We start from the raw sequence: 27,198 nt of genomic DNA on the forward strand, positions 1-27,198 counted from the left end.
GTAAAAAAAAATATATATATATATATTTCAGCCCAGGCTCCCTAATTAAATGCGGTTACATCCGATGTCATCATATGGATGCACCAACGTCAAAAAATTAAACTAATGACTCCGCCCAGGCTCGAACTGGGGACCTTCTGCGTTTAAAGCAGACGTGATAACCACTACACTACGGAAACTTCACGATTATCTCTCCTATTAAATGCGGTGCCATTTGATGTCATCATATTGTACCCCATCCGCAAAAAAAATAATAAAATGTTTCCGCCCAGGCTCGAACTGGGGACCTTCTGCGTGTTAGGCAGACGTGATAACTACTACACTACGGAAACTTCACAATTTTCTCTCCTAATAAATTCGTTTTCATTCGATGCCATCATATCGATGCACCAACCGCAAAAAAAAATAAAAAATGTCCCGGCGGAGCTCGAACTTGGGACCTATTCTGCGTGTGAAGCAAACTTGATAAAAACTACACTACGGAAACTTCACGATTAACTCTCCTATTAAATGTGGTGTCATTTGATGTCATCATATTGTACCCCATCCGCAAAAAAAAATAACAAAATACTTCCGCCAAGTCTCCCTAATTAAATGCGGTTTTACTCGATGTCATCATATGGATGCACCAACGGCAAAAAATTTAAATAATGTTTCCGCCCAGGCTCGAACTGGGGACCTTCTGCGTGTGAGGCAGACGTGATAACCACTACACTACGGAAACTTCACGATTATCTCTCCTATTAAATGCGGTGTCATTTGATGTCATCATATTGTACCCCATCCGCAAAAAAAAATAACAAAATGTTTCCGCCCAGGCTCGAACTGGGGACCTTCTGCGTGTAAAGCAGACGTGATAACCACTACACTACGGAAACTTCACGATTTTCTGTCCTATTAAATGCGGTGTCATTTGATGTCATCATATTGTACACCATCCGCAAAAAAAATAACAAAATATTTCCTCCCAAGCTACCTAATTAAATTCGGTTTTATTCGATGTCATCATATGGATGCACCAACGCCAAAAAAATTTAAATAATGTTTCCGCCCAGGCTCGAATTGGGGACCTTCTGCGTGTTAGGCAGACGTGATAACTACTACACTACGGAAACTTCACAATTTTCTCTCCTAATAAATTCGTTTTCATTCGATGTCATCATATCGATGCACCAACGGCAAAACAATTAAATAATGTTTCCGCCCAGGTTCGAACTGGGGACCTTCTGCGTGTAAAGCAGACGTGATAACCACTACACTACGGAAAGTTCACAATTTTCTCTCCTATTAAATTCGTTTTCATTCGATGTCATCATATCGATGCACCAACACCAAAAAAATTTAAAAAATGTCCTGGCGGGGCTCGAACTTGGGACCTTTCGCGTGTAAAGCAGACATGATAAACACTACACTACGGAAACTTCACGACTTTCTCCCCTATTAATTGCGGTGTCATTTGACGTCATCATATTGTACCCCATAGGCAAAAAAAAAATGTTTCCGCCCAGGCACGAACTGGGGACCTTCTGCGTGTTAGGCAGACATGATAACCACTACACTACGGAAACTTCACGATTATCTCTCCTATTAAATGTGGTGTCATTTGATGTCATCATATTGTACCCCATCCGCAAAAAAAAATAACAAAATACTTCCGCCAAGGCTCCCTAATTAAATGCGGTTTTACTCGATGTCATCATATGGATGCACCAACGGCAAAAAATTTAAATAATGTTTCCGCCCAGGCTCGAACTGGGGACCTTCTGCGTGTGAGGCAGACGTGATAACCACTACACTACGGAAACTTCACGATTATCTCTCCTATTAAATGCGGTGTCATTTGATGTCATCATATTGTACCCCATCCGCAAAAAAAAATAACAAAATGTTTCCGCCCAGGCTCGAACTGGGGACCTTCTGTGTGTAAAGCAGACGTGATAACCACTACACTACGGAAACTTCACGATTTTCTCTCCTTATAAATGCGGTGTCATTTGATTTCATCATATTGTACACCATCCGCAAAAAAAATAACAAAATATTTCCTCCCAAGCTACCTAATTAAATTCGGTTTTATTCGATGTCATCATATGGATGCACCAACGCCAAAAAAATTTAAATAATGTTTCCGCCCAGGCTCGAACTGGGGACCTTCTGCGTGTTAGGCAGACGTGATAACTACTACACTACGGAAACTTCACAATTTTCTCTCCTAATAAATTCGTTTTCATTCGATGTCATCATATCGATGCACCAACGGCAAAACAATTAAATAATGTTTCCGCCCAGGTTCGAACTGGGGACCTTCTGCGTGTAAAGCAGACGTGATAACCACTACACTACGGAAACTTCACAATTTTCTCTCCTATTAAATTCGTTTTCATTCGATGTCATCATATCGATGCACCAACGGCAAAAAAATTTAAAAAATGTCCTGGCGGGGCTCGAACTTGGGACCTTCTGCGTGTAAAGCAGACATGATAAACACTACACTACGGAAACTTCACGACTTTCTCCCCTATTAATTGCGGTGTCATTTGACGTCATCATATTGTACCCCATAGGCAAAAAAAAAATGTTTCCGCCCAGGCCCGAACTGGGGACCTTCTGCGTGTTAGGCAGACATGATAACCACTACACTACGGAAACTTCACGATTATCTCTCCTATTAAATGTGGTGTCATTTGATGTCATCATATTGTACCCCTTCCGCAAAAAAAAAATAACAAAATATTTCCTCCCAAGCTCCCTAATTTAATTCGGTTTTATTCGATGTCATCATATGGATGCACCAACGGCAAAAAATTTTAATAATGTTTCCGCCCAGGCTCGAGCAGGGGACATTTTGCGTGTGAGGCAGACGTGATAACCACTACACTACGGAAACTTCACAATTTTCTCTCCTAATAAATTCGTTTTCATTCGATGTCATCATATCGATGCACCAACGGCAAAACAATTAAATAATGTTTCCGCCCAGGTTCGAACTGGGGACCTTCTGCGTGTAAAGCAGACGTGATAACCACTACAATACGGAAACTTCACAATTTTCTCTCCTATTAAATTCGTTTTCATTCGATGTCATCATATCGATGCACCAACGGCAAAAAAATTTAAATAATGTTTCCGCCCAGGCTCGAGCAGGGGACATTTTGCGTGTGAGGCAGACGTGATAACCACTACACTACGAAAACTTTACGACTTTCTCCCATATTAAATGCGGTGTCATTTGACGTCATCATATTGTACCCCATCCGCAAAAAAAAAAAAAAATAATGTTTCCGCCCAGGCTCGAACTGGGGACCTTCTGCGTATTAGGCAGACGTGATAACCACTACACTACGGAAACTTCACAATTTTCTCTCCTAGTAAATTCGTTTTCATTCGATGTCATCATATCGATGCACCAACGGCAAAAAAATTTAAATAATGTTTCCGCCCAGGCTCGAGCAGGGGACCTTCTGCGTGTGAAGCAAACTTGATAAAAACTACACTACAGAAACTTCACGATTAACTCTCCTATTAAATGCGGTTTTATTCGATGTCATCATATGGATGCACAAACGGCAAAAAAATTAAAATAATGTTCCGCCCAGGCTCGAACTGGGGACCTTCTGCGTGTAAAGCAGACGTTATAACCACTACACTACGGAAACTTCACGATTTTCTCTCCTATTAAATGCGGTGTCACTTGATGTCATCATATTGTACCCCATCCGCAAAAAAAATAATAAAATGTTTCCGCCCAGGCTTGAACTGGGGACCTTCTGCGTGTTAGGCAGACGTGATAACCACTACACTACGGAAACTTCACAATTTTTTCTCCTGTTAAATTCGTTTTCATTCGATGTCATCATATCGATGCACCAACGGCAAAGAAATTTTAAAAATGTCCCGGCGGGGCTCGAACTTGAGACCTTCTTCGTGTAAAGCAGACGTGATAAACACTACACTACGGAAACTTCACGACTTTCTCCCCTATTAAATGCGGTGTCATTTGAAGTCATCATATTGTACCCCATAGGCCAAAAAAAAAATGTTTCCGCCCAGGCTCGAACTGGGGACCTTCTGCGTGTTAGGCAGACGTGATAACCACTACACTACGGAAACTTCACGATTATCTCTCCTATTAAATGTGGTGTCATTTGATGTCATCATATTGTACCCCATCCGCAAAAAAAATAATAAAATTTTTCCGCCCAGGCTCGAACTGGGGGCCTTCTGCGTGTTAGGCAGACGTGATAAATACTACACTACGGAAACTTCACAATTTTCTCTCCTAATAAATTCGTTTTCATTCGATGTCATCATATCGATGCACCAACGGCAAAAAAAAATTAAAAAATGTCCCGGCGGAGCTCGAACTTGGGACCTATTCTGCGTGTGAAGCAGACGTGATAACCACTACACTACGGAAACTTCACGGTTATCTCTCCTATTAAATGCGGTGTCATTTGATGTCATCATATTGTACCCCATCCGCAAAAAAAATAACAAAATATTTCCGCCCAGGCTCCCTAATTAAATGCGGTTTCATTCGATGTCATCATATGGATGCCTCCTCTGCAAACGATTTTCTCTCCTCTTGCATGCGGTGTCGCATGGGTGCCAAATCGGCAAAAAATAACAAAATGTTTCCGCCCAGGCTGGAAATGGGGACCTTCTGCGTGTTAGGCAGACGTGATAACCACTACACTACGGAAACTTCACGATTTTCTCTCCTATTAAATGCGGTTTCATAAGATTTCATCATATTGTACCCCATCCGCAAAAAAATAACAAAATATTTCCGCCCAGGCTCCCTAATTAAATGCGGTTTCATTCGATGTCATCATATGGATGCACCAACGGTAAAAAATTAAAATAATGTTTCCGACCTGGCTCGAACAGGGGACCTTCTGCGTGTGAGGCAGACGTGATAACCACTACACTACGGAAACTTCACAATTTTCTCTCCTATTAAATTCGTTTTCATTCGATGTCATCATATCGATGCACCAACGGCAAAAAAAAATTAAAAAATGTCCCGGCGGGGCTCGAACTTGGAACCTTCTGCGTGTAAAGCAAACGTAATAAAAACTACACTACGGAAACTTCACGATTATTTCTCCTATTAAATGCGGTGTCATTTGATGTCATCATATTGTACACCATCCGCAAAAAAAATAACAAAATATTTTTGCCCATGCTCGAACTGGGGACCTTCTGCGTGTAAAGCAGACGTGATAACCACTACACTACGGAAACTTCACGATTATCATTCCTATTAAATGTGGTGTCATTTGATGTCATCATATTGTACCCCATCCGCAAAAAAAATAATAAAATTTTTCCGCCCAGGCTCGAACTGGGGACCTTCTGCGTGTTAGGCAGACGTGATAAATACTACACTACGGAAACTTCACAATTTTCTCTCCTAATAAATTCGTTTTCATTCGATGTCATCATATCGATGCACCAAAGGCAAAAAAAAATTAAAAAATGTCCCGGCGGAGCTCGAACTTGGGACCTATTCTGCGTGTGAAGCAGACGTGATAACCACTACACTACGGAAACTTCACGGTTATCTCTCCTATTAAATGCGGTGTCATTTGATGTCATCATATTGTACCCCATCCGCAAAAAAAATAACAAAATATTTCCGCCCAGGCTCCCTAATTAAATGCGGTTTCATTCGATGTCATCATATGGATGCCTCCTCTGCAAACGATTTTCTCTCCTCTTGCATGCGGTGTCGCATGGGTGCCAAATCGGCAAAAAATAACAAAATGTTTCCGCCCAGGCTGGAAATGGGGACCTTCTGCGTGTTAGGCAGACGTGATAACCACTACACTACGGAAACTTCACGATTTTCTCTCCTATTAAATGCGGTTTCATAAGATTTCATCATATTCTACCCCATCCGCAAAAAAATAACAAAATATTTCCGCCCAGGCTCCCTAATTAAATGCGGTTTCATTCGATGTCATCATATGGATGCACCAACGGTAAAAAATTAAAATAATTTTTCCGACCTGGCTCGAACAGGGGACCTTCTGCGTGTGAGGCAGACGTGATAACCACTACACTACGGAAACTTCACAATTTTCTCTCCTATTAAATTCGTTTTCATTCGATGTCATCATATCGATGCACCAACGGCAAAAAAAAATTAAAAAATGTCCCGGCGGGGCTCGAACTTGGAACCTTCTGCGTGTAAAGCAAACGTAATAAAAACTACACTACGGAAACTTCACGATTATCTCTCCTATTAAATGCGGTGTCATTTGATGTCATCATATTGTACACCATCCGCAAAAAAAATAACAAAATATTTTTGCCCATGCTCGAACTGGGGACCTTCTGCGTGTAAAGCAGACGTGATAACCACTACACTACGGAAACTTCACGATTATCATTCCTATTAAATGTGGTGTCATTTGATGTCATCATATTGTACCCCATCCGCAAAAAAAAATAACAAAATGTTTCCGCCCAGGCTGGAACTGGGGACCTTCTGCGTGTAAAGCAGACGTGATAACCACTACACTACGGAAACTTCACAACTTTTTCCCCTATTAAATGCGGTGTCATTTGACGTCATCATATTGTACCCCATCCGCAAAAAAAATAAAAAAATGTTTCCGCCCAGGCTAGAACTGGGGACCTTCTGCGTGTTAGGCAGACGTGATAACCACTACACTACGGAAACTTCACGATTTTCTCTGCTATCAAATGCGGTGTGATTTCATGTCATCATATTGTACCCCATCCGCAAAAAAAAAAATAACAAAATGTTTCGGCCCAGGCTAGAACTGGGGACCTTCTGCGTGTAAAGCAGACGTGATAACCACTACACTACGGAAACTTCACGATTATCTCTGCTATTAAATGTGGTGTCATTTGATGTCATCATATTGTACCCCTTCCGCAAAAAAAATAACAAAATATTTCCTCCCAGGCTCCCTAATTGAATTCGGTTTTATTCGATGTCATCATATGGATGCACCAACGGCAAAAAAATTAAATAATGTTTCCGCCCAGGCTAGAACTGGGGACCTTATGCGTGTAAAGCAGACGTGATAACCACTACACTACGGAAACTTCACGACTTTTTCCCCTATTAAATGCGGTGTCATTTGACGTCATCATATTGTACCCCATAGTCAAAAAGAAAAAAATGTTTCCGCCCTGGCTCGAACTGGGGACCTTCTGCGTGTTAGGCAGACGTGATAACCACTACACTACGGAAACTTCACCATTTTCTTTTCTATTAAGGAGATTCGATACAGTTTCCCGAATTCCCAACCATCCTGTCAATCACAGCTCGTATCTTCTGCTTCAGTGATCGGATAATTAAACTATTTGGCCATGGCATGCAGCTAAGGATGAACTTTATAACATGTAACATGTGTTGACATTGCTGTTTCTATGGCAACGGAACGGTGAACCCGTTAAATTCACTATTCGCGAAGTGCTGTTCGCTACAGGGAATTTTTTTTTTACAAATAACCAATAGGATATTATACATCAGACCTTGGTTGGCACTTAGAGGAAGTTTTATTAAAATCTATAAGAGGAATTCTGAGATATTTGCGTATTTTTATTTTCAGCCAATCTGTTATTTACCTACTTTGAAATTCGCAAGGATTTTTCAACCATTATTATTTAGCTATCTCTTATTTCTAATAGCATACCAAAAGTGTAAGCAATCGGCTTTGTTGATCGTTAGTTTTAGGGGCCATTTCGGGGAGTAATATGATACTTTCAAAATAAAGAAAATGAACTTGTTTGCAGCAAACGACTTTCTCTCCTCTTGGATGCGGTGTCATAAGGGTGCCTAATCGGCACACAAATAACAAAACGTTTCCGCCCACGTAACCGATACGTCCGAAAGTTTACAATAAACCGTAGTCGATGGATTTAGACTTTCTTCCACAATAGGTTAAGGTAAGGTCGAGGTCTTTAAATGCCAGAAAAAATTCTTAGCCCCCTGTTCTCTCCCCAGATAAATAAGAACTTCTCCCCACGCAAGTTCAACTACCTACCTCCTCTACCTGTTTTGCTAGAATCTACCATTTTGATGCAATTCGTTGGAGAGTGCCATGCCTATGGTTATTCATCCATCATGCTTTGCGGGCTACGAAGAATAGAGGGCCGATCAGTTATTATTTTTTTTTTTATTGTTTACTAATATTTTCCCAGGTAATGCCCTTCAGCAAAGCTGATATAAATGGTAGACCTGGATAACAAAATTATATGGAAAAAGACAAATGTATCCCAAAATATATATATATAATGTATATGCTACAATTTTACAATTTAATATAAAAACTACCTAAATTTACATATTAACCCCTTAAAGCTAAACTGGAACTTTTTCTTGAAATGTAAATATTTTGCTTGTTCTTAAAACGACCTAAGCGATCTAGAAATGATCATACTTGCAGCAGGCGAATTATTAAACAATTTGGCTCCAATACCCTGCAGGATTATTTTTGATAAAATTTAGTTTTGAGTTTTAGAATTTTGAGATTAGAGTTTTGGAGTTGATTTGATATCTGATGTCAGCTCGTAACGCCGTAACCCCCACCCCCCTCCCCCCCCAAAAAAAAAGGGCAAATACCGTAATAATGGTAGTAAGTCGGTCCCTAAAACACAAGGATAATACGGCACGCAACTTTCTTCTTTCTTTTCACGATCATGCCTATCCGTTATCATTCTTACCCAATAAAACACGCACTCATATTCTTTGCTCTATATAAACGTTTTCTTGTATAATGCGCTCTCAGTTCTGATGCATATCGGAAGGAAGACGAACTACTTTATGTAAATAGACAATGTCAATAAAAGTCATAGGGGGATTTGCATTATCTAATTGCCTATCATTTAAATCGTTTTCCACTGAATGTGAGATAGACTTTTTTCATAGAAAAGGAGTAAACAAAGAGTAAGTAGGACGATTTAGAAAAAAAATGCACTGAATGACTGATTACTGTAATTTGAGAAGCATATATTTTAAACTTAATTTCGCCTGTTTCCTGCGCATACATAATTATATTTTTCATTCATTCAATATTATGCTCTCCAAATACGACACCTCGAGCGATGATTTTCAATCAACACAGAACAGCCGCTACTCCAAAGTCGAGTAAGCAGTCTTTCGGAAATGGAGGTCAACGTTAGCCCGGATGAGCTTTCTACTCTTCGCACCAAGCAACCACCATCACAAACCACCGATAAACCAGTTCTCCGGAGTCAAGAGAGTCTTCACGTACCAGGGCACTTACTAGTACCGCCTGCAACTTTAGTAGCGCACCCGTTTCCACAGTCTTTACATCCGTCAGAAGAGCAAGGTGAAAGAACAGTGAAACAAACCCTTGCTCTTACTGCGCCGAAGTTAACGACCGCTTGGGGGTTCGATCAAAGCGTAGACTCACACGAAGAGGGCATTGGAGACGGTAGAAAACGGAGGTTGAGTCTGGCGAGTTTAAGAGGGGAGCAAAAGTCGTATGTTGTAGCGGCAATTCCTGTTCTTCCAATGAACATCGCGATTTGTTGCTGTGTCGCGAACGTGCTGGCGCCTGGTGTGGGTAGGTGGAAAAAAAATAAAAAAAATAACAATTATTAAAATTTAATTGATACATCATGGAACCCTGTGTTCAGAGGTAAATGCGAGTTTAACTATTTCGTTCTAAAACACTTAATTTTAATTGGTATTTAAGAAACGTCTATGTTAGGGTGATCTCCATTCATAGAAGTGTTGAAGGCAAAGGTTCAGATTCAATCCAAAGGCCGCTTCGATATATTTTCAAGGAAAATTCAAAGGGTATTGAGCTCCGTTACTCCCGATATAAGAGGCAATAAATATCCTTTATTAGTTAAAAGCTGACATGTTTTCACTATCGGCTTTTAAGCGTTTTTAGCGAATTTGAATAGTCTTTAATGGACACACTTGTCATTTGTAAATGTCATACATTGACAACACAATGGTATGTTTATGGTTGCTAGGAGATTTACTTTACAGTATCAAAAAGAACACAGTATGAGTGAATGCTGAAATTAACGAGTCGAAAAAAGGAGGGATGTGATGATGAAAATATTATGGATTTTATGAATAAGATAACATGGAAAAAATCAAAGTTGTCGCTTAGGTTGTATAGGAAGCGCGCAAAGAGAAAGATCCCGACTTCGCCCTGTGATTAAACGTCACATCTAATTTTTGAGAATTTGGTACATGCATTTGATAAAAGTCTCATGTGGTATAAACTTGTAGATATACCACTTGTCTCGGATATCCTAACCGGGCTTATACTATAAAGTTCATATCAAACATATTCCCCAAGGATAGTGTCATTTGTTTGCATTGCCTTATATGGTCATTGATGCCCATATTTAGAAGAGCTAAAGTTTTCCCGCTCCCTGATCTCCAGAAAATATGGTGAAAAATGCTGATTCCTGTCAATTTGAGACTCGTGGCAAGAATTTGTCCAAAAAAACCTGACAGCTTGGTCAAATTTTTATCTCACTAATCTTGAAAAGCCCTTAGACCCAGGCCTCCCAGAGATTGACCGAGCGGGTTTGAAGGTCACCCAAATATTGATATGCTTTTTACATGTAACCATAACGGAGGGTACAAAATGCAGGTCGGGTGATTTTACTGTTTTTCCTTTTTTGTGTGCTTTCTCTGTTTCATTCAATTTCTACGGCTCACGTGACGCGTTAAAATATTGAATACTCAGATTCTCGTTTATTACTAAGCTATCACGTGACCGTGGGAATAATAAAAATATTGCGCCAGCAATTTGCTGCACATCAACCAAACTTGGGTCAAGTAATGAATGAAGGTAGATGAACAAGGAATATCTCCGTTAAAGTTGTAAAAGAAATGTATGAGAAGATGTCATCGTCGGGGACCCAGGGCGTCGCGGAGATCGGGCACACAGGGAGCTGTGCTTAGATATCTATAATCTCACCTCAGATGTCTAATAATCTCACCTCAGATGTCTAATAATCTCACCTCAGATGTCTAATAATCTCACCTCAGATGTCTAATAGTCCCACCTTAGATGTCTAATAATCTCACCTCAGATGTCTAATAATATCACCTTAGATGTCTAATAATATCACCTCAGATGTCTAATAATATAACCTTAGATGTCTAATATTTCTACTTTGGACGTATATATCCTACACAGCAACAAATGGGGAAAACACTTCCTCTGCAGGGGTTGTTTCCCCTATATTTTCCTCCACAATTCTTAGCTCTTAGATATATTCTTTGATTTGTTTTCTTTAAAAAACGCAAACACCTGCAAAAAAAATTGTCTCTAAAACAGTATGCCAACAAATGTGGTCCAAAGTAAAGACAATCAGTCTGCCTTACAAAATTGATGTGTAGCAAATCGGCTATCTGTATTTGGGGGAACGGGGAATGGAATGGAACAAGAGCGGTATCCGAAGAAGACTCTGTCAAGAAATCTCTAAGTAAAAAAGTCAAGAGAACGCGTGGTTTGTATACCGTTTTAAATAAAAGTAGGGAAGGAAAAAACTAATACATTAATCACAGCATTCTCAAGCGACTAAACTACTTCTGTCTTCTCACTTTTTTAGAATTAACTTCTGCAACTTCTGTTTTTTTTTTGGTTGATGGTCTTGTAGAGCTGTGGTGTTTACTCCGCAGTAGCTTTCGCCGAACCCACTAATCCATATATATTCTCGCCAGTAATAAACATGAAAATGATATTCTAAAGCTATTTTTGGAGTGGTTACTGTTTTTATAAGCAAAGCAGTAACCAAACGAGATTGGCTAGAAATGAGTTCTCACGCTCTCACAACAACTTGTTTATCAGTTGTTATTGGTTAGATTTGTCGAAACTTGTCATAAACCTGTCAAAAAGTTGTCAACAAACTTTGTCTGGTGGACAGTGCTGACGTATGCGCATGCGCGTGTTTTGGCGAAAACAAACAAAATCTCAGTGTTGAATCGTTCGAGTAAAGGTCTAGTCTTGCGTTTTTCAGCACTGTCTGTCTGGTGTTCACGTTAGCGCGCGTCGCACTGTAAGATTATGGTCCCGTTCTGTTTTTTTTTTTTTAATCCAGCCAGAAATGACAGTATCAAGAGTTGATACATCCATGGTTGAGGTGGGATAAGCTCGACCTCGACTTTTGGAATAAGCGCCCCTTCTCGACCTCGACTTTTGGAATAAGCGCCCCTTCTCGACCTCGACTTTTGGAATAAGCGCCCCTTCTCGACCTCGACTTTTGGAATAAGCGCCCCTTCTCGACCTCGACTTTTGGAATAAGCGCCCCCTTCCAAACTTGCGCCCCCCTCTGCGTTCAAACAAAAATATCTGAAAGCAGTAATTTATTAACTTTTAGTATATCGTTTCGGTTTTCCTCAAAAAAGATCGATTCAGTTTTTGGCATTTCGCGCTGAGGATGAAATACGCGCCCCCTCTCTAATAAGCAACCCCCGTATGTTCATGTATCATCTATTATTTTACTACACACATCTTGGTACTAGTTATTTTCTATAAGCAATAGCAAAAACAATAAAACAGCGGATTTATATTTCCCACTTTCCCTATTTCCCACTTCCCCGTTCCATTCCCATTCCCCTAAATACAGGTAGCCGGTGTATGCATGCAGCGCGCGCAGATAAACGAAAATTTAAAACTTTAGCTTCAAAACCCTGCAGTCTTCGTTACTCTTAGTTTCCTTTTTTAAGAATTGAAAATATATTTACTAGAAAAAGGTTAAGAAATTTTTCGAATTCGAATCAAGGTTATTCGTCTCTTTTGCTTCAAGTGAACCTGCAAGGATTGTGTGAATGACGAATCCCGTGGAATGCCCTCTGATTTACCATAGCTAACAACCAATCAGAAAGCGAGATTACGCGCAAGTGTTGTAGAATCGTTATTTTCCCACGATCACGTGATTTGTGACGTCATCACCTATAACTATTTTTCACTTGTCCATCTACCGTTATACATTACTTTACCTTTTAGATGTTCGTATTATTCCCACGGTCACGTGATTGCTTAGTAATAAACGAAAATCTGAGTATTTAAACGCGTCACGTTAGCCGTAAAAATTGAATAAAATAGAGAAAGCAAAAAAAAAAAATAATCACCCTACCTGCATTTTGCACTCAACCTGCACCCGACATGCATCTGACTTGCATTTTGCACCATCTGTAACCATAAAAACAATCACTTTAGGAAACGCGTAATTTGTTATCAAATTTTTATTATATTTTTTTGGTAGGAGGAAGGTCTTGATAGAGGGGCGATATATTCATGAAGATCTAGAGAGCGGCTTATTGGAGTAGCTTGGGAGAGGGGGAGGGGTAAAGAGGTGGAGCTAAAGCTTTTACGGTATGCAACTACAATACTAGCGAGAGAATATGTTGAAAGTTCAAAAAACGTTACTTAACTCAGGGCCGTTGCTAGCAAGGGGGCAGGAGGGGGGACGGGGTGGCAGGGGGTAGCAGGTCATGTGAAAAAGCTCGGGAACTCAACTTACGTCGGGAAACTGCCACCCTAGATCTTGTCTTTTTTACGAGTCAGGCGCGTTAGGGTCTGGGGCGGACTGATTCTATAAGCGGCGCGCAGTGTTTTCTTGATTGCTTTGCTAAAGGGCAAATTGAACATCATTCGTTTTGCGTGCCTCGCGCCTCTTTCAACGTATAGGACTGGGCACGAGTCTCAGCTGGCATCAGATAACAAGACACATGACCAAATCAAATATAATGAGTAGAATAAAGTATGAATATTAAAGACCTAACTATATGTTTATGAGCTTTTTAAAAGAAGCAAAGTCGGTCACAAGCAGTGAAACAAAAAACTATAAAAGCTTTCTAACACTCAGAAAATTTAGGGACTGTATTTCCTATTATGCCTCTAGGATATTTTAAAAATAGTTTAAAAGATGTAGTTTATATCATTTATACATATTCTCCATTAGATCAGCAAAAATACCATGAAATCGATGCCAAGTGGCCTCATGGGCATCTACGTGTTTTGGCTACACGCATCAGCTTTTTGCTTGTGTACAATCTGAATAGTTCGCCGAGTCCGTCCCTTGCTGGAGGTTCAGAGGTTTGATTTCCTAAATTATTTTTTTGGCGGAAAAACTCACCAGGAATGCCCCAAACTTGCTGATATGTTTTCGATTATTTTCTCATCTAAAAAGGAAGGTCTCCGAAATGTTATAGAGATTGTAGTGGCTGTCATCGATCACTCCGTCACCGTTGGTGTAGGGTGTCACATTTCCTATCTTGGGGTAATTCTCGGGAGATTGTAATATCTATAAAAAAGACTTCTATAGCAACGGAGCCACAACTTCAGCCATGTAGCCCTCCAGACGGCGATATTATGGTACAAACGGAACTAAAGTGAAATTGTTAATTACAAGAGAGGGTTTAGATCCATAAATCCGGCTTTGTGGCGACATTGAATAAGTCAAAACATACGATAAAAGAAACTGTGTGAAGGATCAAGACAAAATGCCATAAAGATGAAAACCAATTCTACGCTCAGCCTCGTTATGTCAGAGGTAACTCCTGATACAAAAGAATTTAATAGGAATGGTGTGAATAATAATTCAGACGAAGTTGCTATGTACACATCGTTAAATTCACCTTGTGTCGAAGACAATGTTTCCTCAGTACACGAGTCTACCCGTGCTGGCAATAACACAAACTTTGGCACGAGCAACCGGAGAAAATCAGAAACAACACAAGGCCGTGGGAGTATAAGAAGACTAGAAAGCATCGATGAGGACTCTGAATGTTTTGTACCAGCAATTCGCAGTACATCTATCTCAACTATGAGTTTATCAACACCATTTCAAGGTTTTCAAGTTCCAGAGACTACAATTGTGCCGGGGGAGGTCAACGAAACAAAACAAAAGAAAAGGGTTTCGGTATCTATTCGTGGAGCCATACCAACTTTACCAAAATTTCTTGCAGTCATTTGCTTGCTTTGCAACATAATTTTACCTGGATTAGGTAAGTGATTGTTAAGAGTAATACAATGTTTTAGTAATATACCTGTTTAGGGCATAATTATCGGTTGGAATATCTTGAAAATTGAAAAATATTAAATTTCTCAAGGTCCCGCAGATTCTTATCTCGGAAGCTAAGTAATCCTTTCCCCTTCCAGAAATTCTTTGGATTTTATCCCTGTCCTTTAATTTATTTGTTCTTCGTTTAATTTGTTTTATATTTCTGAAGTACTGATATCATCTAAATCACTTAATTAAGGTTTGACATAGCGATGTTTTCAATGTTATTTCTAAGTCAATCCATCGCTTTTCTGAAATTGTTGCTTTCCGTGCCTTTTTTCGAAATTGTCAAATTTCCTTTTCAAGTTCAAGCTAAATCCTTCAAGACTCTTACGCTTTGAAATGCTAAACCAACAATAATACTTTATATTTCAAGAATTAATTAATGCCATTGCCAGTACTAACAGTATATGAGGTTGATTTTCCCTTCAATAAATGACACACTTCACAATATGACATAAATTGGACTAAATTGCACGGATCTGACACGCTCTAGGAAAACATATAGATTTCTTGTGAAATGCATGAACGGAAATTGTCTGGTGCGCTAAGGGGGTTAAACATTTTAAGAATCTTTAAGTTGCTACAAAAGTTATATTAATGCACCTACATTAGACTGTAATTTCCTGACAAGAAAGCTAAGAGAAAAGTATACAATCCCTTACACATAAATGAACCTCTATTAAGGTTCGTTTGTCTCAGCGCATTAATCTAGCGTTCATTGTTTGGTGTATAACAGAAACAAAATGAAAAAAATCTAGAATTATAGAATGAAAAAATCGGGAGAGCTGTTAATACCACTTTTTTGACAGCCGTTGCCAATTTACTTCTAACCTAATTGAATTTTTGTTTTTGAATATCATACTGTATATTAACAGAGGTGTGGTTGTAAAAATCTCATTGCAAACTATAAGCAAAGTTCTAGTATTATCCATTCAACGAAGAAAACGTTTTGCTTCTGAAATGCCTTTATGGATTTCTCCTATATACATTTATCGACACTAAGGAAATGCCATGTTATACTTTAAACATTAGTCATAAGTAGAAGACAAGTGTTTACAAAAAAAAAGTTTTAATGAAAGGAAGCCATTTTTTTTTTGTTTAATGTAAATTTTAAGCCAAACAGCAAGCTGTCTACGAATTAAAAAAATTTTATTCCATAATATTAGCAATATGTCGCATTTTTGTCAAATTCGACGGCGACCGTAGTAATAAACCTTCCCTCCTATTTATATGCAAGGAAGAGGCTAATAATGTCAGGTTCTCTTGTGAACTGTGTTTTACGGAAATGGTTATTCGCGAAGTTAGTACAGCCGGTCAGATTGGCATTTTCTACTGCACCTGGTATCCACATCCAGGATTCACAACTCTGATTACCGGTGAGTACTGGAAAACCAGAACGTGTTGTAAAAAGAAAAAACGTACGAGATTTTTCGCGACCGGAGGAAAATAATTTTGATCAGAAAGTGCAATGCTGATCACTTTTTTTTTTCAATTATTTTTCCCCCACAATAATGGCCTGGAGCTTCTGTAAGACCCAAGAATTGGCCCTATAACGGCCCCTGGGGCGGCGTCATCCTGAGCCTTGTGGGGAATAATAATGCGGAAATGCATAACACGGAACACTTTGACGTCATAACCCACCAAGAGATTAAAATGTATATCTTTTATATTTTATACTCAAAGTTACTAATGTAAGAAATAGTCAGAGACAAAAATCAAGAAAGTTAATGTTGCGTGTCATGTATATCGTGCGCCTACCCCCCCCTCTCCGACACTACCCTATATGCTTGGAAAACTTGTAGGAACAGGTGATTGTTTGCTAACCGTCACTGAAAAAGATGCCTCCGCGCACCTTACCACCATTTTTACGCATCTACCACAATATCGAAAAAAGATAACCGAAATATTTTGAGGAGGCAGTACCCGGTGTTCTTATCGAGAAAAACGCGGTCCGTTCGATGATCGGGTGCCATCTTGTATTTTATACAAGATGTATATTTATATACGCAGGGCGTCCAATTTTTTTTTGCGCTCGCCCCTAGAAACCGCGCGGCTTAAACAATGGATAAATGCGCCGTATTCTATTGACGTCAGTCATTAAAGAAGTGGTATTACATGTCATTTCGATTTGGATATTTACGCTATTCTTATGCTTATATTTGCTTTTACTTCAGAATATGAGACGGTTAGTAAATAGCGCTCGCAAATTTTACATGTCGATCCTGCAATTTATCAATTATTGTTCGAAATATAATATCTAAAGTATCTGTGTCTTTAATAGGGGACTTGCGTTAAGAGATCACGTGACTTTTTGGGTGGCAAACTAGCGCGCTCTCAGGCTTTGAGCAGCAAAATAACAGCTAGGAAAAGCAACTTATTTAGCGCATACGAATAAAACCAGACTTTTTTCAGAAAGGATTAAATTTAATCTTGCGAGACGGGCGCAGTCATTTCTGTGTATATTTTGGCTTGAATTTTCAACCCAAAAGGTCACGTAATCCCATAGCACAAGTCCTCTATTATCAAGGTTTTGAGAGCAAACGTGTTCAAGTTAGAATATGTTACAACTGCCCCAGCGAAATGCACAAGTCAAAATAAAGATAGGCTTATTGGAGCTTTTTCCCCATTTTACCTAAAAGGCAGAGAAAAATGATAATAACTACCTCTGTCTTCTTTTATACGGTAGGCGTAATGTTATCTATATTGGCATTCTTCCATTGGTTATGATATTCGCTCGTGCTGGGAGGGACAAAGCTCTAGCTCTAGCTCGGTGGTTGCTCATCAATATTTTGTCATTTTGTCTTAGGATAGATGAGCAATGTTAATATTGTAGAAGATTTCTTGCAAGTTATCAACACTATTGCCTACAGCCACGATCATCATCATAATTATAGTTATAATCATGTTATCCCATGATCAAAACCATTTTATTCTTTCGTCGCTTTTTCAGCATTATTACATCATCGTTCTTGTAGTCGTCATCAGCATCATTATCGCCATCAGTAACATCATTTTTAGCGGCGTACCCAGGATTGGCTGAGGGGGGGGGGGGGGGTGCACGGTTATAGATATCATATGGAAAAGCGTACATATATTTGGAAATTCCTTAATAAGAGGTCGCGCCATCATCATTATTCACATCGTCTTCGTCGGCATCATCAGCATTACCGCCATCATCAGCATTATCGCCATCATCATCATTTGCATCATCTTCGTCGGCATCATCAGCATTATCGCCATCATCATCATCAACATCATCTTCGTCGGCATCATCAGCATTATCGCCATCATCATCATCAACATCGTCTTCGTCGGCATCATCATCATTATCGCCATCATCATCATTTGCATCATCTTCGTCGGCATCATCAGCATTATCGCCATCATCATCATCAACATCGTCTTCGTCGGCATCATCAGCATTATCGCCATCATCATCATCAGCATTATCGCCGTCGGCATCATCAGCATTATCGCCAATATCATCATTAACATCGTCTTTGTCGGCAATGTTTTTGTCAACCATAATAATCACCACCTCCACCTTGAATTCAATATAATCGTCTTCATCATTATCATAATAACATTAGCAACACCATCTTCATCAACATCACAATCACCATTATCTACGACACCACTATCATTATTATCATCATTGTTTTGCTCGATATCGTCATCGTCATCATCAACAAGTATTACCATCGTTTTAACCATGATTTTAACCATCATTTTAACCATCGTTAAAATCACCGTCATCAATATTATCACTTATAAAACGAATCATCTACTTAAAAAATAATCGTTAATACAGTGGCTTCTGTAAGCGGCCACCATCGCAACTAAGACAAGTGGAGGTTGAACACTTCTGGACGTGTTTAATTACTATATTTTAATAGCCTTAAAATCATCACAACAAACTTGTTCACTGATTTCTTTATCCACTCTCTAGGTACTGTTCTGTCCGGCTTCTTTGCATTTTGTCTGTCCGGTGACGACTCGTTCATCGATCGTGCCACAATTCTGTGCATCAACTGTTTCGTGGGCTTAGCGCAACTAATGACAGTCGTGTTCCTCATGATTGGTTGGATCTGGAGTATCGCTTGGGGGTGTACATTCGTCGGTTTGTCTGGTAAGCATGTATTCCTCATGATTGCTTGGATCTGGAGTATTGTGGTGTTCATTCGTCGGTTTGTCTGGTAAGTATGTATTCCTCATGATTGCTTGGATCTGGAGTATCGCTTGGGGTGTTCATTCGTCGGTTTGTCTGGTAAGTGTGTATTCCTCATGATTGCTTGGATCTGGAGTATTGTGGTGTTCATTCGTCGGTTTGTCTGGTAAGTATATATTCCTCATGATTGCTTGGATCTGGAGTATTGTGGTGTTCATTCGTCGGTTTGTCTGGTAAGTATGTATTCCTCCTGATCGCTTGGATCTGAAGTATTGGGGTGTACATTCGTCGGTTTGTCTGGTAAGTGTGTATTCCTCATGATTGCTTGGATCTGGAGTATTGTGGTGTTCATTCGTCGGTTTGTCTGGTAAGTATATATTCCTCATGATTGCTTGGATCTGGAGTATTGTGGTGTTCATTCGTCGGTTTGTCTGGTAAGTATGTATTCCTCCTGATCGCTTGGATCTGAAGTATTGGGGTGTACATTCCTTGGTTTGTCTGGTAAGTACATGTTCCTCATGATTGCTTGGATCTGGAGTATTGGGGTGTTTATTCGTTGGTTTGCCTGCACAAATAGCGGGCAGAGTGTCTTGAGTCTCGATAACTCTGCGGTACGGGCTTCGCTTTTCAAGTTAGTGGACTGCGTTTAAGTAAAATAGACAAGGTTCGAGGCGTGATCACCTTGGCAGTTTTATGAAGTAGGTCAATGAGGATGTGAGAAACATACAATCCGATTGGCATGAACAACCAGCGAGGCAAAGAAACGCATCAAGTGCGCATCAGAACACGACGAATTTTCTTAATTATGAAGTTGCGTGGTTCTCGCATGAAGTTGTGTGTTTCTCGCATGAAGTTGTATGGTTCTCGCATGCTGATTGGCTAATCTTCTCTAAGTAGCCACGGTAGCGCGCGTCGCATTGTTAAACGGTCCGTATTTTAGTGGTTAGTCTATTAGCTTAAGAGAATAAAAAAAAGCTCTAATATAACTCTTATACGAGGAATGATTTATTGGAGAGCTTCAAAAAGATAATCAAAATAAAAAAGAAAGGATCATTTCAGCATTTGACTTTTACCTTTTTTGTTTCCCACTTCAAAATCTTAGATGCTATTAAAATGGTGTATCAAGTTTGTATCTGACTGACAAGGAAACTTAGAAACGTGTCAGTGTTATGTGATTTAGAAGACTTAGGGGCATTTAGAACGCACGATGGCTTTATAGAACTTGTTCTAAGACTGTAAAACCTTTTGCCATTCACTTTCAGCAAAATACGGGAAAAAGCGAACTTCGCCGACGACAATGGTGGATGAAAGTACTATATCCTAACCAAAAGGAATGCGACAACACAACATTGGCTCTCCACCATAAAGTCGACTGCGTCAGATGTACCACGGTTTCCTCTAGGCATATTTGACAAAGTTTTGGGCAGCCTCAGAAATGCAACGTTTGTCGTCCAAAATACTCGCGCAACGTTGCCTTGATGAACACACAAAAATTAATTGCTTTTGTTAATATCATCATAGCACCTAGTGATTCCACAACATTTTTAAAGATGAGGAGTGTTGTGGCGTATAAAAGTACAACTCACGGAAGACATAAAAGCAAAGCTTACACAACCTTAAGATTTCGCTAACATTGATAGAAAATGCAGAAATTTACGATGCAGCTGACATGTGGCGATTTGCAAGAAACTCCGACTGGACCAGCGTTCTCCCCAATTACCAAGTGTTGTTAATCAAATTCCTTTCTTTATGTTATAAGGGTGCTTTGTACAATAGAATTCATAAGAGGGAGTTTTGCAAGCCCTTAAGGGTGTACTGACATCTGTTGCTAAGGAAAATTGAATATAGCATAAAAGCTTTGTGGAAAGTTATAAGGGTCTGAAATTTGCCAAGTTGACCACCACAAATGTGCTTATTTTATGATGACTTTACTCAGCGACGTCATAATGTGACGTCATAGATACAGATAAAAGCAAATATTTCAAGTAAAATTGCTCGAAAACAAATATTAAATAGGTTTTATGAATCTTGAGGGATGGGCGCATTAAGCCAAGCATGCGTTTTAGAAATGATTGAGTAATTGTTTTTTATGATTTTTCAAAGGTCCTGAAATCCATATTATTTGATATAATTTTGGTTTCTGTTAGATTAACACTAAATCCATGCTTGGCTATATGAAGGAGAATTTTATAAAAAGGAATACAGAAAAATATTGCGTTTTGAAATAACTTGGCGACAAAAAAAGAAAAAAGAAAACGCAGAACCGGAAGTGAAACAAAGCCCGCGCGTGCTCATTCGGCCTACTCAGACACACTGATATCTCACATGATGAAATTTAAATGAAGTTTAAAAACAAAATACAATAGTGTTTCATGGTATATATATATTAAAGGAACGACATCCGTCATGTCATGATTAAAATTGAAAAAGTATTTTAAAATTCTGATATAGCGCGCGCTACTTTGAAATAAAATTTTCATCCGGTTCCGCGTTTTATAAAAAAAAAGTTTTTTTGTCGCCAATTATTTCAAAACTCAATATTTTTTTCTGTATTCTTTTTTATTAAAACCTCCTTCATATAGCCAAGCATGGATTTAGCGTTAATCTAACAGAAACCAAAATTATATCAAATAATCTGGATTTCAGGGCCTTTGAAAAATCATAAAAAAACAATTACTCAATCATTTCTAAAACGCATGCTTGGCTTAATGCACCCATCCCTCAAGACCCATAAAACGTATTCAATATTTGTTTTCGAGTAAAGTTACTTTAAATATTTGCTTTTATCTGTATCTATGACGTCACATTATGAAGTCACGGGATAACGTCATCATAATAGTCAGCATACTTTTGTTGGTCAATTTGGCAAATATCAGACCCTCATGACTTTCTACAAGGCTTTATGCTATATTCAATTTTCCTTATCAACAGATGTCAGTACACCCTTAACACATGCTGTCTTTAGCCCGTGGTCCGAGGAAGACAGGGGCGAGGATGATGCTCTGGATCAAAAGAGTTTTGATGAGCTCTGCGGGCGGTGTTAGGTGAAAGAAACACTTTGCGCGGGAATGGATGGAGGGTGTTAAATTTTGGGAAAACATTTCTATAAATCGGGGAAAAACATTTGAGTTCTAAAATCGATGGATTTGCAACAGCAGGAGAATCCTGACAGCGTGGGATAATGTACCGCATAACTTTTAACAATAGTTTGTCTCAATACCTTCTGGTTTGCATGTATGGATGGGCCAGTTGATTTTATCAAATAACAAAACTATTGCTTAAGTTTGCCTGCAGTCTGCTCAGAGTGGCCATGAATATTAATCACACAAATTCAGAACCCGCATAGCCTGCTTGCAGGCGGTACTCGGTGTTATCATCGCGGAAAACCTTCTCCGCTCGACGATCGGGCGCCATCTTGTATTTTGAGCCGCACAGTTCCTGGAGGCGAGCGCAGAAAAACGAAGCATGGCAGGGGGGAAAAGGAAATAGAGCAAGCAGCCCAGAATTGATAATGCCAAAACCCAAAATAATGTTAAAAAGCATCCTATTTATTCTAAAATGAAAAGTTATATATAATATATATGATGTGAAACTATTAAAAAGAACGATTTTTTACCATAAGCTAAAGCTGACATTTGGACAATAAGAGTAAAAAATTAGAGTTCAGTCCAACAAAATATTGTGATGGAACGCCAGTATACCCTTAGAATAGCTTGTACGAACAAAAACTCTAATCAGTTTACTGAGTCTTTTCTTATAACGATATCAGGGGGTACGGAAGCGCCTCGTTGTATGGAAGCAGAATGTAGAAGTTGAGCCAACGCTGTGAAACGCGCAGTTTGCTCCAAAGTTCATATCAGCTTACTCCCTCACACCGACCATCTTTCGCGGCTCTTTTCCACAAATGTAAAATCGAAAGCCATGACCGCCTTATCTAAATTTTTTTTTAGTCTTTTGATAGCCAGAGTAACAAAGGTTCTTTTACCGCCGAAAATCCGAGAGAAAGCGCGACGACCGAATGCCGACACGAGGCCTGGCGGCGAGGCATGCGCGGCTAACTTGCCAGGCCTGGATAAACTAGGAAACATGTCGCCCGCCCGCTACATTATGTATACTAGTTTAGCCAGGCCTTCAGACGTTCTGAACAACAGTGTATATATTTTGCTTAGCAGAAATTTTGCTATTTCATGCAGCACCAAATCTCTTGCGAAATTATATCTTCATATAGACAGCCAAACCATACAAAAATTGAATGCACGTCCCATGAGAACAAACTTAGAAATACCAAGGTGAATATTATTAATTAAATTTCGTTTGAGGATATGGAGTTTTTCAAAAAATTTTTGTCGTAACTTACAATTCTAAAATCCAGATCTATTGCATTATCTATTTCCAGTGTACTTTTGCCATGCTCAAATAACAAACTCTCAAACTCTTTCATGCCAGACAATGCTCGGCTTTGCAAAGGGATTTGTTAGTCTGTATAAAACAATTGTTCCTTTTTGTTAAAAAGAATCGCATTATCTCTTCTTTTTATACGTGATGCATAAACATCTACTTCTGCATAAATATCCCGTTATATTAATTCAAAATCGTACTAAACTTGAATATTCGTATCAACAACAGCGCAAATATCGCAGATCACGTTTTCCTTGAAAAGAGACACATTTTTGTTGAGTTTTCACTTGACATGACCCTCAGTTCGATTACACTACACAAAAAAAATCCAATTATAAATAGCAGCGAAAAACAAGACAGATTTAACCTTTATATGTGCTTTACAAATCTACATTAGAATGGATTCTTTATTGAGCCTCCGACAAAGCTAATAAAATAGCAATCACATCGCTCATACAGCTATTCAAAAGTAGCTTAGAAAGAACCAATCAGAACCTTGAAGTTACAAAGAATTCACTCAAATATTACAATAAGTCTTTTAAGTGTCGAAAGCGCTCAAGGTGATATAGCTCTGCTAGTGTAATTGCATTGAAAGCCGCAAATTGCAAAGCTAACAGTTGCATTCGAGCGGGCAAACCGTCTGGTCCTCATCGAGCAGCAATGTCGGAAAGCGCTTCGGGCGATGAAAATCTAATTCGATCCCCCCGCTGTGCCAGGTGTCGCAACCATGGTATAGTTTCGTATCTCAAGGGCCACAAAAGATACTGTCAATGGAAAGATTGTACGTGCACCAAATGCAGTCTTATTATTGAGAGGCAGAGGCTAATGGCGGCACAAGTTGCTCTCAAACGAGACGAAGAAGATGCAGTTGGGTACAGAGAGATGCCCATTGAGCCAAGTATGATGTACCGTGCAAATACTGAAGAACTTCCACCACAACCGGACAGAAATAATAACATGAGAGTTCGTAGCTTTGGCAGTTCATCTAGCGATCCTGCATCAGAACCAAAAGATGTGAAACCATATTCAGAAGGTAAACTATTTCTATACATATTTTTATTACTTAATTTGGAAATGTGTGATTTTTGACTTTCTGAGAAATGGTCCACTTATTAAATTTCCATACCCAAGTTTACGAGAATGTCATAGCTCATATCAATCAGTCTGGATTTTCACCTGGATCGCAATGTAACTTGATGAGTTGTTTCACTCGCTAAGAGTTTCCCTTCTAAAATCACAGGTGTGATGCAGCCTTGCGAAACCCGCCATTTGCACCTTAAAGATTTGGCGACATGCTTAACAAATTACGAGACCCATTGAGACTCGAGGGCAAATTGATAAATGGTCTAAAACTTGACATGTTCTAAGTAGATCCGTGACTCAAGTGTCACAAAAAGGGGTTGCGAAAAATTTCAATATACGGAAAAGCGCACTTGAAAATTGACAAAGAACCAGACGGGAGTAACAATGTAGTGTTTTGTTACCTTCGCATTCTTACATAGGGTTTTGGATACAACCCCTACAGGTGTATTCAAAGTAAAATCTTCAACGCGCATTCAAAGGCGCTTGTTGAAACAGAAAAGTAGTTATACCGATATAAGATTCAAACGTTTGTCATTTTGACGATCAAAACGCGCACAATGTAAACACGGTTTACTCTTGGTTAATTGGAAACGTTTTTACCAATCAAGCTAGCGCGCAGCCCGGAAACGAGCTGCCAAAAGCAGAAAAGAAAGTGTCTTTTCAGAGCCCTAGTATTAATTGGCCTGTCGGGGTTTATCCCTAGTAGATAATGACAGGGTGTATTGTGCTCGAAATATCCAAGCACTGGCAAACAACGCGGGACAAGTTCGGATGTAGGCATAAGCTCTTAAAAATCTACGAGAATTTCCAGTTTGTATTTCAAGAACTTTATTATGTTTAGGCAATATTATTCCCATGCTCTTTAGCCTAAATTGCGAATAAGGAAAAGGTAAATTTGTGCATTAAGAAAGATCGAGGTTTAAATTGAGGAGATATCAGGGGGGAAATCACAGATGCAGGTACTGAAATTGGCTTTGGTTCGGCCTCGAGGACAATTATTTATTTTTGTGAAAAGTAATATTTTTCATTACTTAATACAGGTTCGCCGGCAAAGCGGCCTAAACTTCCTGACATGGAGGCACAGTTTCCCTCACCTCCCGAGGCGGGCGACGACAATGTCTTCTACGATTCCGACGTCCCCAGATCCGAACACGGGCGAACAAACCAAGGCGTTCCCGAGCGCTGCACGAACGAAAACGGTGGCTCTCCGACGACAAGATACGACGTCTCGCCCAGCAATGGATTTCATCAAACCGCCGAACAGTTAGTACGTGGGCGAATTCCTCCAATAGAGCTCCTTACCAGGCTCTTTCCGACGCAAAAGCGTAGTGTCCTGGAACTGATTTTCAAAGGTTGCCATGGCAACACACTTCAAGCGATCGAGTGTATCTTACCGAGCCACGAAAAAGCGATGTCGATACTAAAGCAGCCCGAACCCGCGTATGTACCGTACAACCCGAACATGCGCCCTACGTATCACGCGACCAGGCCCCCATATAGCCCGCGATCACCTGGGTACGCGGTTTATGGTCAGCAGCAAGGTTACACGTATCCAATTCTGGAGTATGTCTCTCACCCAAGATGCTCTGCGGGGCGTGGCGGATCCACTGGTGGCAGCGAGCCACCCGAGTCCCCGATATATCACGTACGACCAGCGGCACCACCCACGGAGAACGTGCAAGTCGGGAAAATAGTGGGCCGCGTATGCTCCAAGTGCTCTGTCAAGTGCTCAACTAACAGTAACTTTTGTTATGCCTGCGGGACGAGCTTCAAAGATATGTAACGGAAGCTGTGACATTAATGTTAATTGGAAAATGGATGAAAGAGAACGGCAACCGCATCTTTTTTTATAACAGCTCTCGTAAGAATTGTCTCTAAAATTATTATAAGGCGAATGTCGTTGATACAGCGCTTTTAAAAAATACGTAGATCCTTCATATATGGTAGTAATGGTTAGGGACGCTATAGTGTACATATATGCATGACCTACCAGAAAGGTTGCATTTGAGAATCCATGTAGCGTTACCCGCAGTTGTCCATGGGTAACGTATATATGGCTGAACCCTGGTCTGTGAAAGCCCTTTATAGGCACATAAGAATGCTATTGCTTTCTAAACCTTGGATTGATTTTATTATTACTAATTTGTTACCCAGGAAGCAATGCGGGTTACGACCCATGTATTCTCCGAGTGCAACGTTATCTTGGTTAAACCAAGAACTCTCCAAAAATATGGAAAAACCTTTTCCAAAACCGTTATAAAAGATAATCACCTAACGTTTGTTTTAAGCTTTTTTGTCTAACATCAGCACTGCATACATTTGTTTTATTGAGATGTGACTATAAATCTATGTTGCAATAAACAACCAAAACTCTTGCAAAAAGTTTCATGGAACTAGAGCCTTTTTAGCACTAGTACAATGATTTTGATACCTTTTTTCTAGCCGCATTGTCACCAGTTTACTTCCGGAGGGCCGACGGAAACCTCAACCGACAAAAA

At 39.6% G+C, this 27,198-nt stretch overlaps 2 protein-coding genes, 1 long non-coding RNA gene and 25 other non-coding genes across 29 annotated transcripts; 2 read left to right on the forward strand and 26 right to left on the reverse strand.

The window, feature by feature from the left end:
• Positions 1–106: 106 nt before the first annotated feature.
• Positions 107–179, reverse strand: Trnal-uaa. Its single transcript has one exon. It is a non-coding gene; the product is annotated as a tRNA-Leu (tRNA).
• Positions 180–259: 80 nt separating this feature from the next.
• On the reverse strand, positions 260–332 carry Trnav-aac. Its single transcript has one exon. It is a non-coding gene; the product is annotated as a tRNA-Val (tRNA).
• Positions 333–651: 319 nt separating this feature from the next.
• On the reverse strand, positions 652–724 carry Trnav-cac. Its single transcript has one exon. It is a non-coding gene; the product is annotated as a tRNA-Val (tRNA).
• Positions 725–805: 81 nt separating this feature from the next.
• Trnav-uac lies at positions 806–878 on the reverse strand. Its single transcript has one exon. It is a non-coding gene; the product is annotated as a tRNA-Val (tRNA).
• Positions 879–1,042: 164 nt separating this feature from the next.
• Trnav-aac lies at positions 1,043–1,115 on the reverse strand. The gene has a single exon. It is a non-coding gene; the product is annotated as a tRNA-Val (tRNA).
• Positions 1,116–1,195: 80 nt separating this feature from the next.
• Positions 1,196–1,268, reverse strand: Trnav-uac. Its single transcript has one exon. It is a non-coding gene; the product is annotated as a tRNA-Val (tRNA).
• Positions 1,269–1,495: 227 nt separating this feature from the next.
• On the reverse strand, positions 1,496–1,568 carry Trnav-aac. Its single transcript has one exon. It is a non-coding gene; the product is annotated as a tRNA-Val (tRNA).
• Positions 1,569–1,732: 164 nt separating this feature from the next.
• On the reverse strand, positions 1,733–1,805 carry Trnav-cac. The gene has a single exon. It is a non-coding gene; the product is annotated as a tRNA-Val (tRNA).
• Positions 1,806–1,886: 81 nt separating this feature from the next.
• On the reverse strand, positions 1,887–1,959 carry Trnav-uac. The gene has a single exon. It is a non-coding gene; the product is annotated as a tRNA-Val (tRNA).
• Positions 1,960–2,123: 164 nt separating this feature from the next.
• Positions 2,124–2,196, reverse strand: Trnav-aac. The gene has a single exon. It is a non-coding gene; the product is annotated as a tRNA-Val (tRNA).
• An 80-nt stretch (positions 2,197–2,276) lies between these two features.
• On the reverse strand, positions 2,277–2,349 carry Trnav-uac. Its single transcript has one exon. It is a non-coding gene; the product is annotated as a tRNA-Val (tRNA).
• A 227-nt stretch (positions 2,350–2,576) lies between these two features.
• Positions 2,577–2,649, reverse strand: Trnav-aac. Its single transcript has one exon. It is a non-coding gene; the product is annotated as a tRNA-Val (tRNA).
• A 318-nt stretch (positions 2,650–2,967) lies between these two features.
• Positions 2,968–3,040, reverse strand: Trnav-uac. Its single transcript has one exon. It is a non-coding gene; the product is annotated as a tRNA-Val (tRNA).
• Positions 3,041–3,276: 236 nt separating this feature from the next.
• On the reverse strand, positions 3,277–3,349 carry Trnai-aau. Its single transcript has one exon. It is a non-coding gene; the product is annotated as a tRNA-Ile (tRNA).
• A 387-nt stretch (positions 3,350–3,736) lies between these two features.
• On the reverse strand, positions 3,737–3,809 carry Trnav-aac. Its single transcript has one exon. It is a non-coding gene; the product is annotated as a tRNA-Val (tRNA).
• A 228-nt stretch (positions 3,810–4,037) lies between these two features.
• Positions 4,038–4,110, reverse strand: Trnav-aac. Its single transcript has one exon. It is a non-coding gene; the product is annotated as a tRNA-Val (tRNA).
• Positions 4,111–4,632: 522 nt separating this feature from the next.
• On the reverse strand, positions 4,633–4,705 carry Trnav-aac. Its single transcript has one exon. It is a non-coding gene; the product is annotated as a tRNA-Val (tRNA).
• A 162-nt stretch (positions 4,706–4,867) lies between these two features.
• On the reverse strand, positions 4,868–4,940 carry Trnav-cac. Its single transcript has one exon. It is a non-coding gene; the product is annotated as a tRNA-Val (tRNA).
• Positions 4,941–5,769: 829 nt separating this feature from the next.
• Positions 5,770–5,842, reverse strand: Trnav-aac. The gene has a single exon. It is a non-coding gene; the product is annotated as a tRNA-Val (tRNA).
• Positions 5,843–6,004: 162 nt separating this feature from the next.
• On the reverse strand, positions 6,005–6,077 carry Trnav-cac. The gene has a single exon. It is a non-coding gene; the product is annotated as a tRNA-Val (tRNA).
• A 388-nt stretch (positions 6,078–6,465) lies between these two features.
• Trnav-uac lies at positions 6,466–6,538 on the reverse strand. The gene has a single exon. It is a non-coding gene; the product is annotated as a tRNA-Val (tRNA).
• An 80-nt stretch (positions 6,539–6,618) lies between these two features.
• On the reverse strand, positions 6,619–6,691 carry Trnav-aac. Its single transcript has one exon. It is a non-coding gene; the product is annotated as a tRNA-Val (tRNA).
• An 83-nt stretch (positions 6,692–6,774) lies between these two features.
• On the reverse strand, positions 6,775–6,847 carry Trnav-uac. The gene has a single exon. It is a non-coding gene; the product is annotated as a tRNA-Val (tRNA).
• A 163-nt stretch (positions 6,848–7,010) lies between these two features.
• Trnav-uac lies at positions 7,011–7,083 on the reverse strand. Its single transcript has one exon. It is a non-coding gene; the product is annotated as a tRNA-Val (tRNA).
• A 77-nt stretch (positions 7,084–7,160) lies between these two features.
• On the reverse strand, positions 7,161–7,233 carry Trnav-aac. The gene has a single exon. It is a non-coding gene; the product is annotated as a tRNA-Val (tRNA).
• A 909-nt stretch (positions 7,234–8,142) lies between these two features.
• LOC116608025 lies at positions 8,143–14,222 on the reverse strand. Its single transcript, XR_004292524.2, has 3 exons — positions 14,122–14,222; positions 13,120–13,175; positions 8,143–9,563 (listed from the first exon to the last, which is right to left on the reverse strand). It is a non-coding gene; the product is annotated as an uncharacterized LOC116608025 (long non-coding RNA).
• LOC5501003 lies at positions 9,149–21,074 on the forward strand. Of its 2 annotated transcripts, none has more exons than XM_032369375.2 (3): positions 9,149–9,572; positions 19,001–19,180; positions 20,482–21,074. In XM_032369375.2, exons 1-3 carry the CDS (start codon positions 9,149–9,151, stop codon positions 20,541–20,543), a joined length of 666 nt encoding a protein of 221 aa, XP_032225266.1. In that variant the 3' UTR covers positions 20,544–21,074. The 2 variants fall into 2 exon arrangements, with proteins under 2 accessions (XP_032225266.1, XP_001622371.2); XM_001622321.3 differs by lacking the exon at positions 9,149–9,572 and adding an exon at positions 14,254–14,992.
• Positions 21,075–24,147: 3,073 nt separating this feature from the next.
• Positions 24,148–27,082, forward strand: LOC5501002 (doublesex- and mab-3-related transcription factor A2). Its single transcript, XM_032369373.2, has 2 exons — positions 24,148–24,650; positions 25,741–27,082. Exons 1-2 carry the CDS (start codon positions 24,278–24,280, stop codon positions 26,481–26,483), a joined length of 1,116 nt encoding a protein of 371 aa, XP_032225264.2. The 5' UTR covers positions 24,148–24,277; the 3' UTR covers positions 26,484–27,082.
• Positions 27,083–27,198: the final 116 nt, after the last annotated feature.

This window comes from Nematostella vectensis, chromosome 7 (assembly GCF_932526225.1).
Source record: "Nematostella vectensis chromosome 7, jaNemVect1.1, whole genome shotgun sequence".
NCBI lineage: Eukaryota > Metazoa > Cnidaria > Anthozoa > Actiniaria > Edwardsiidae > Nematostella > Nematostella vectensis.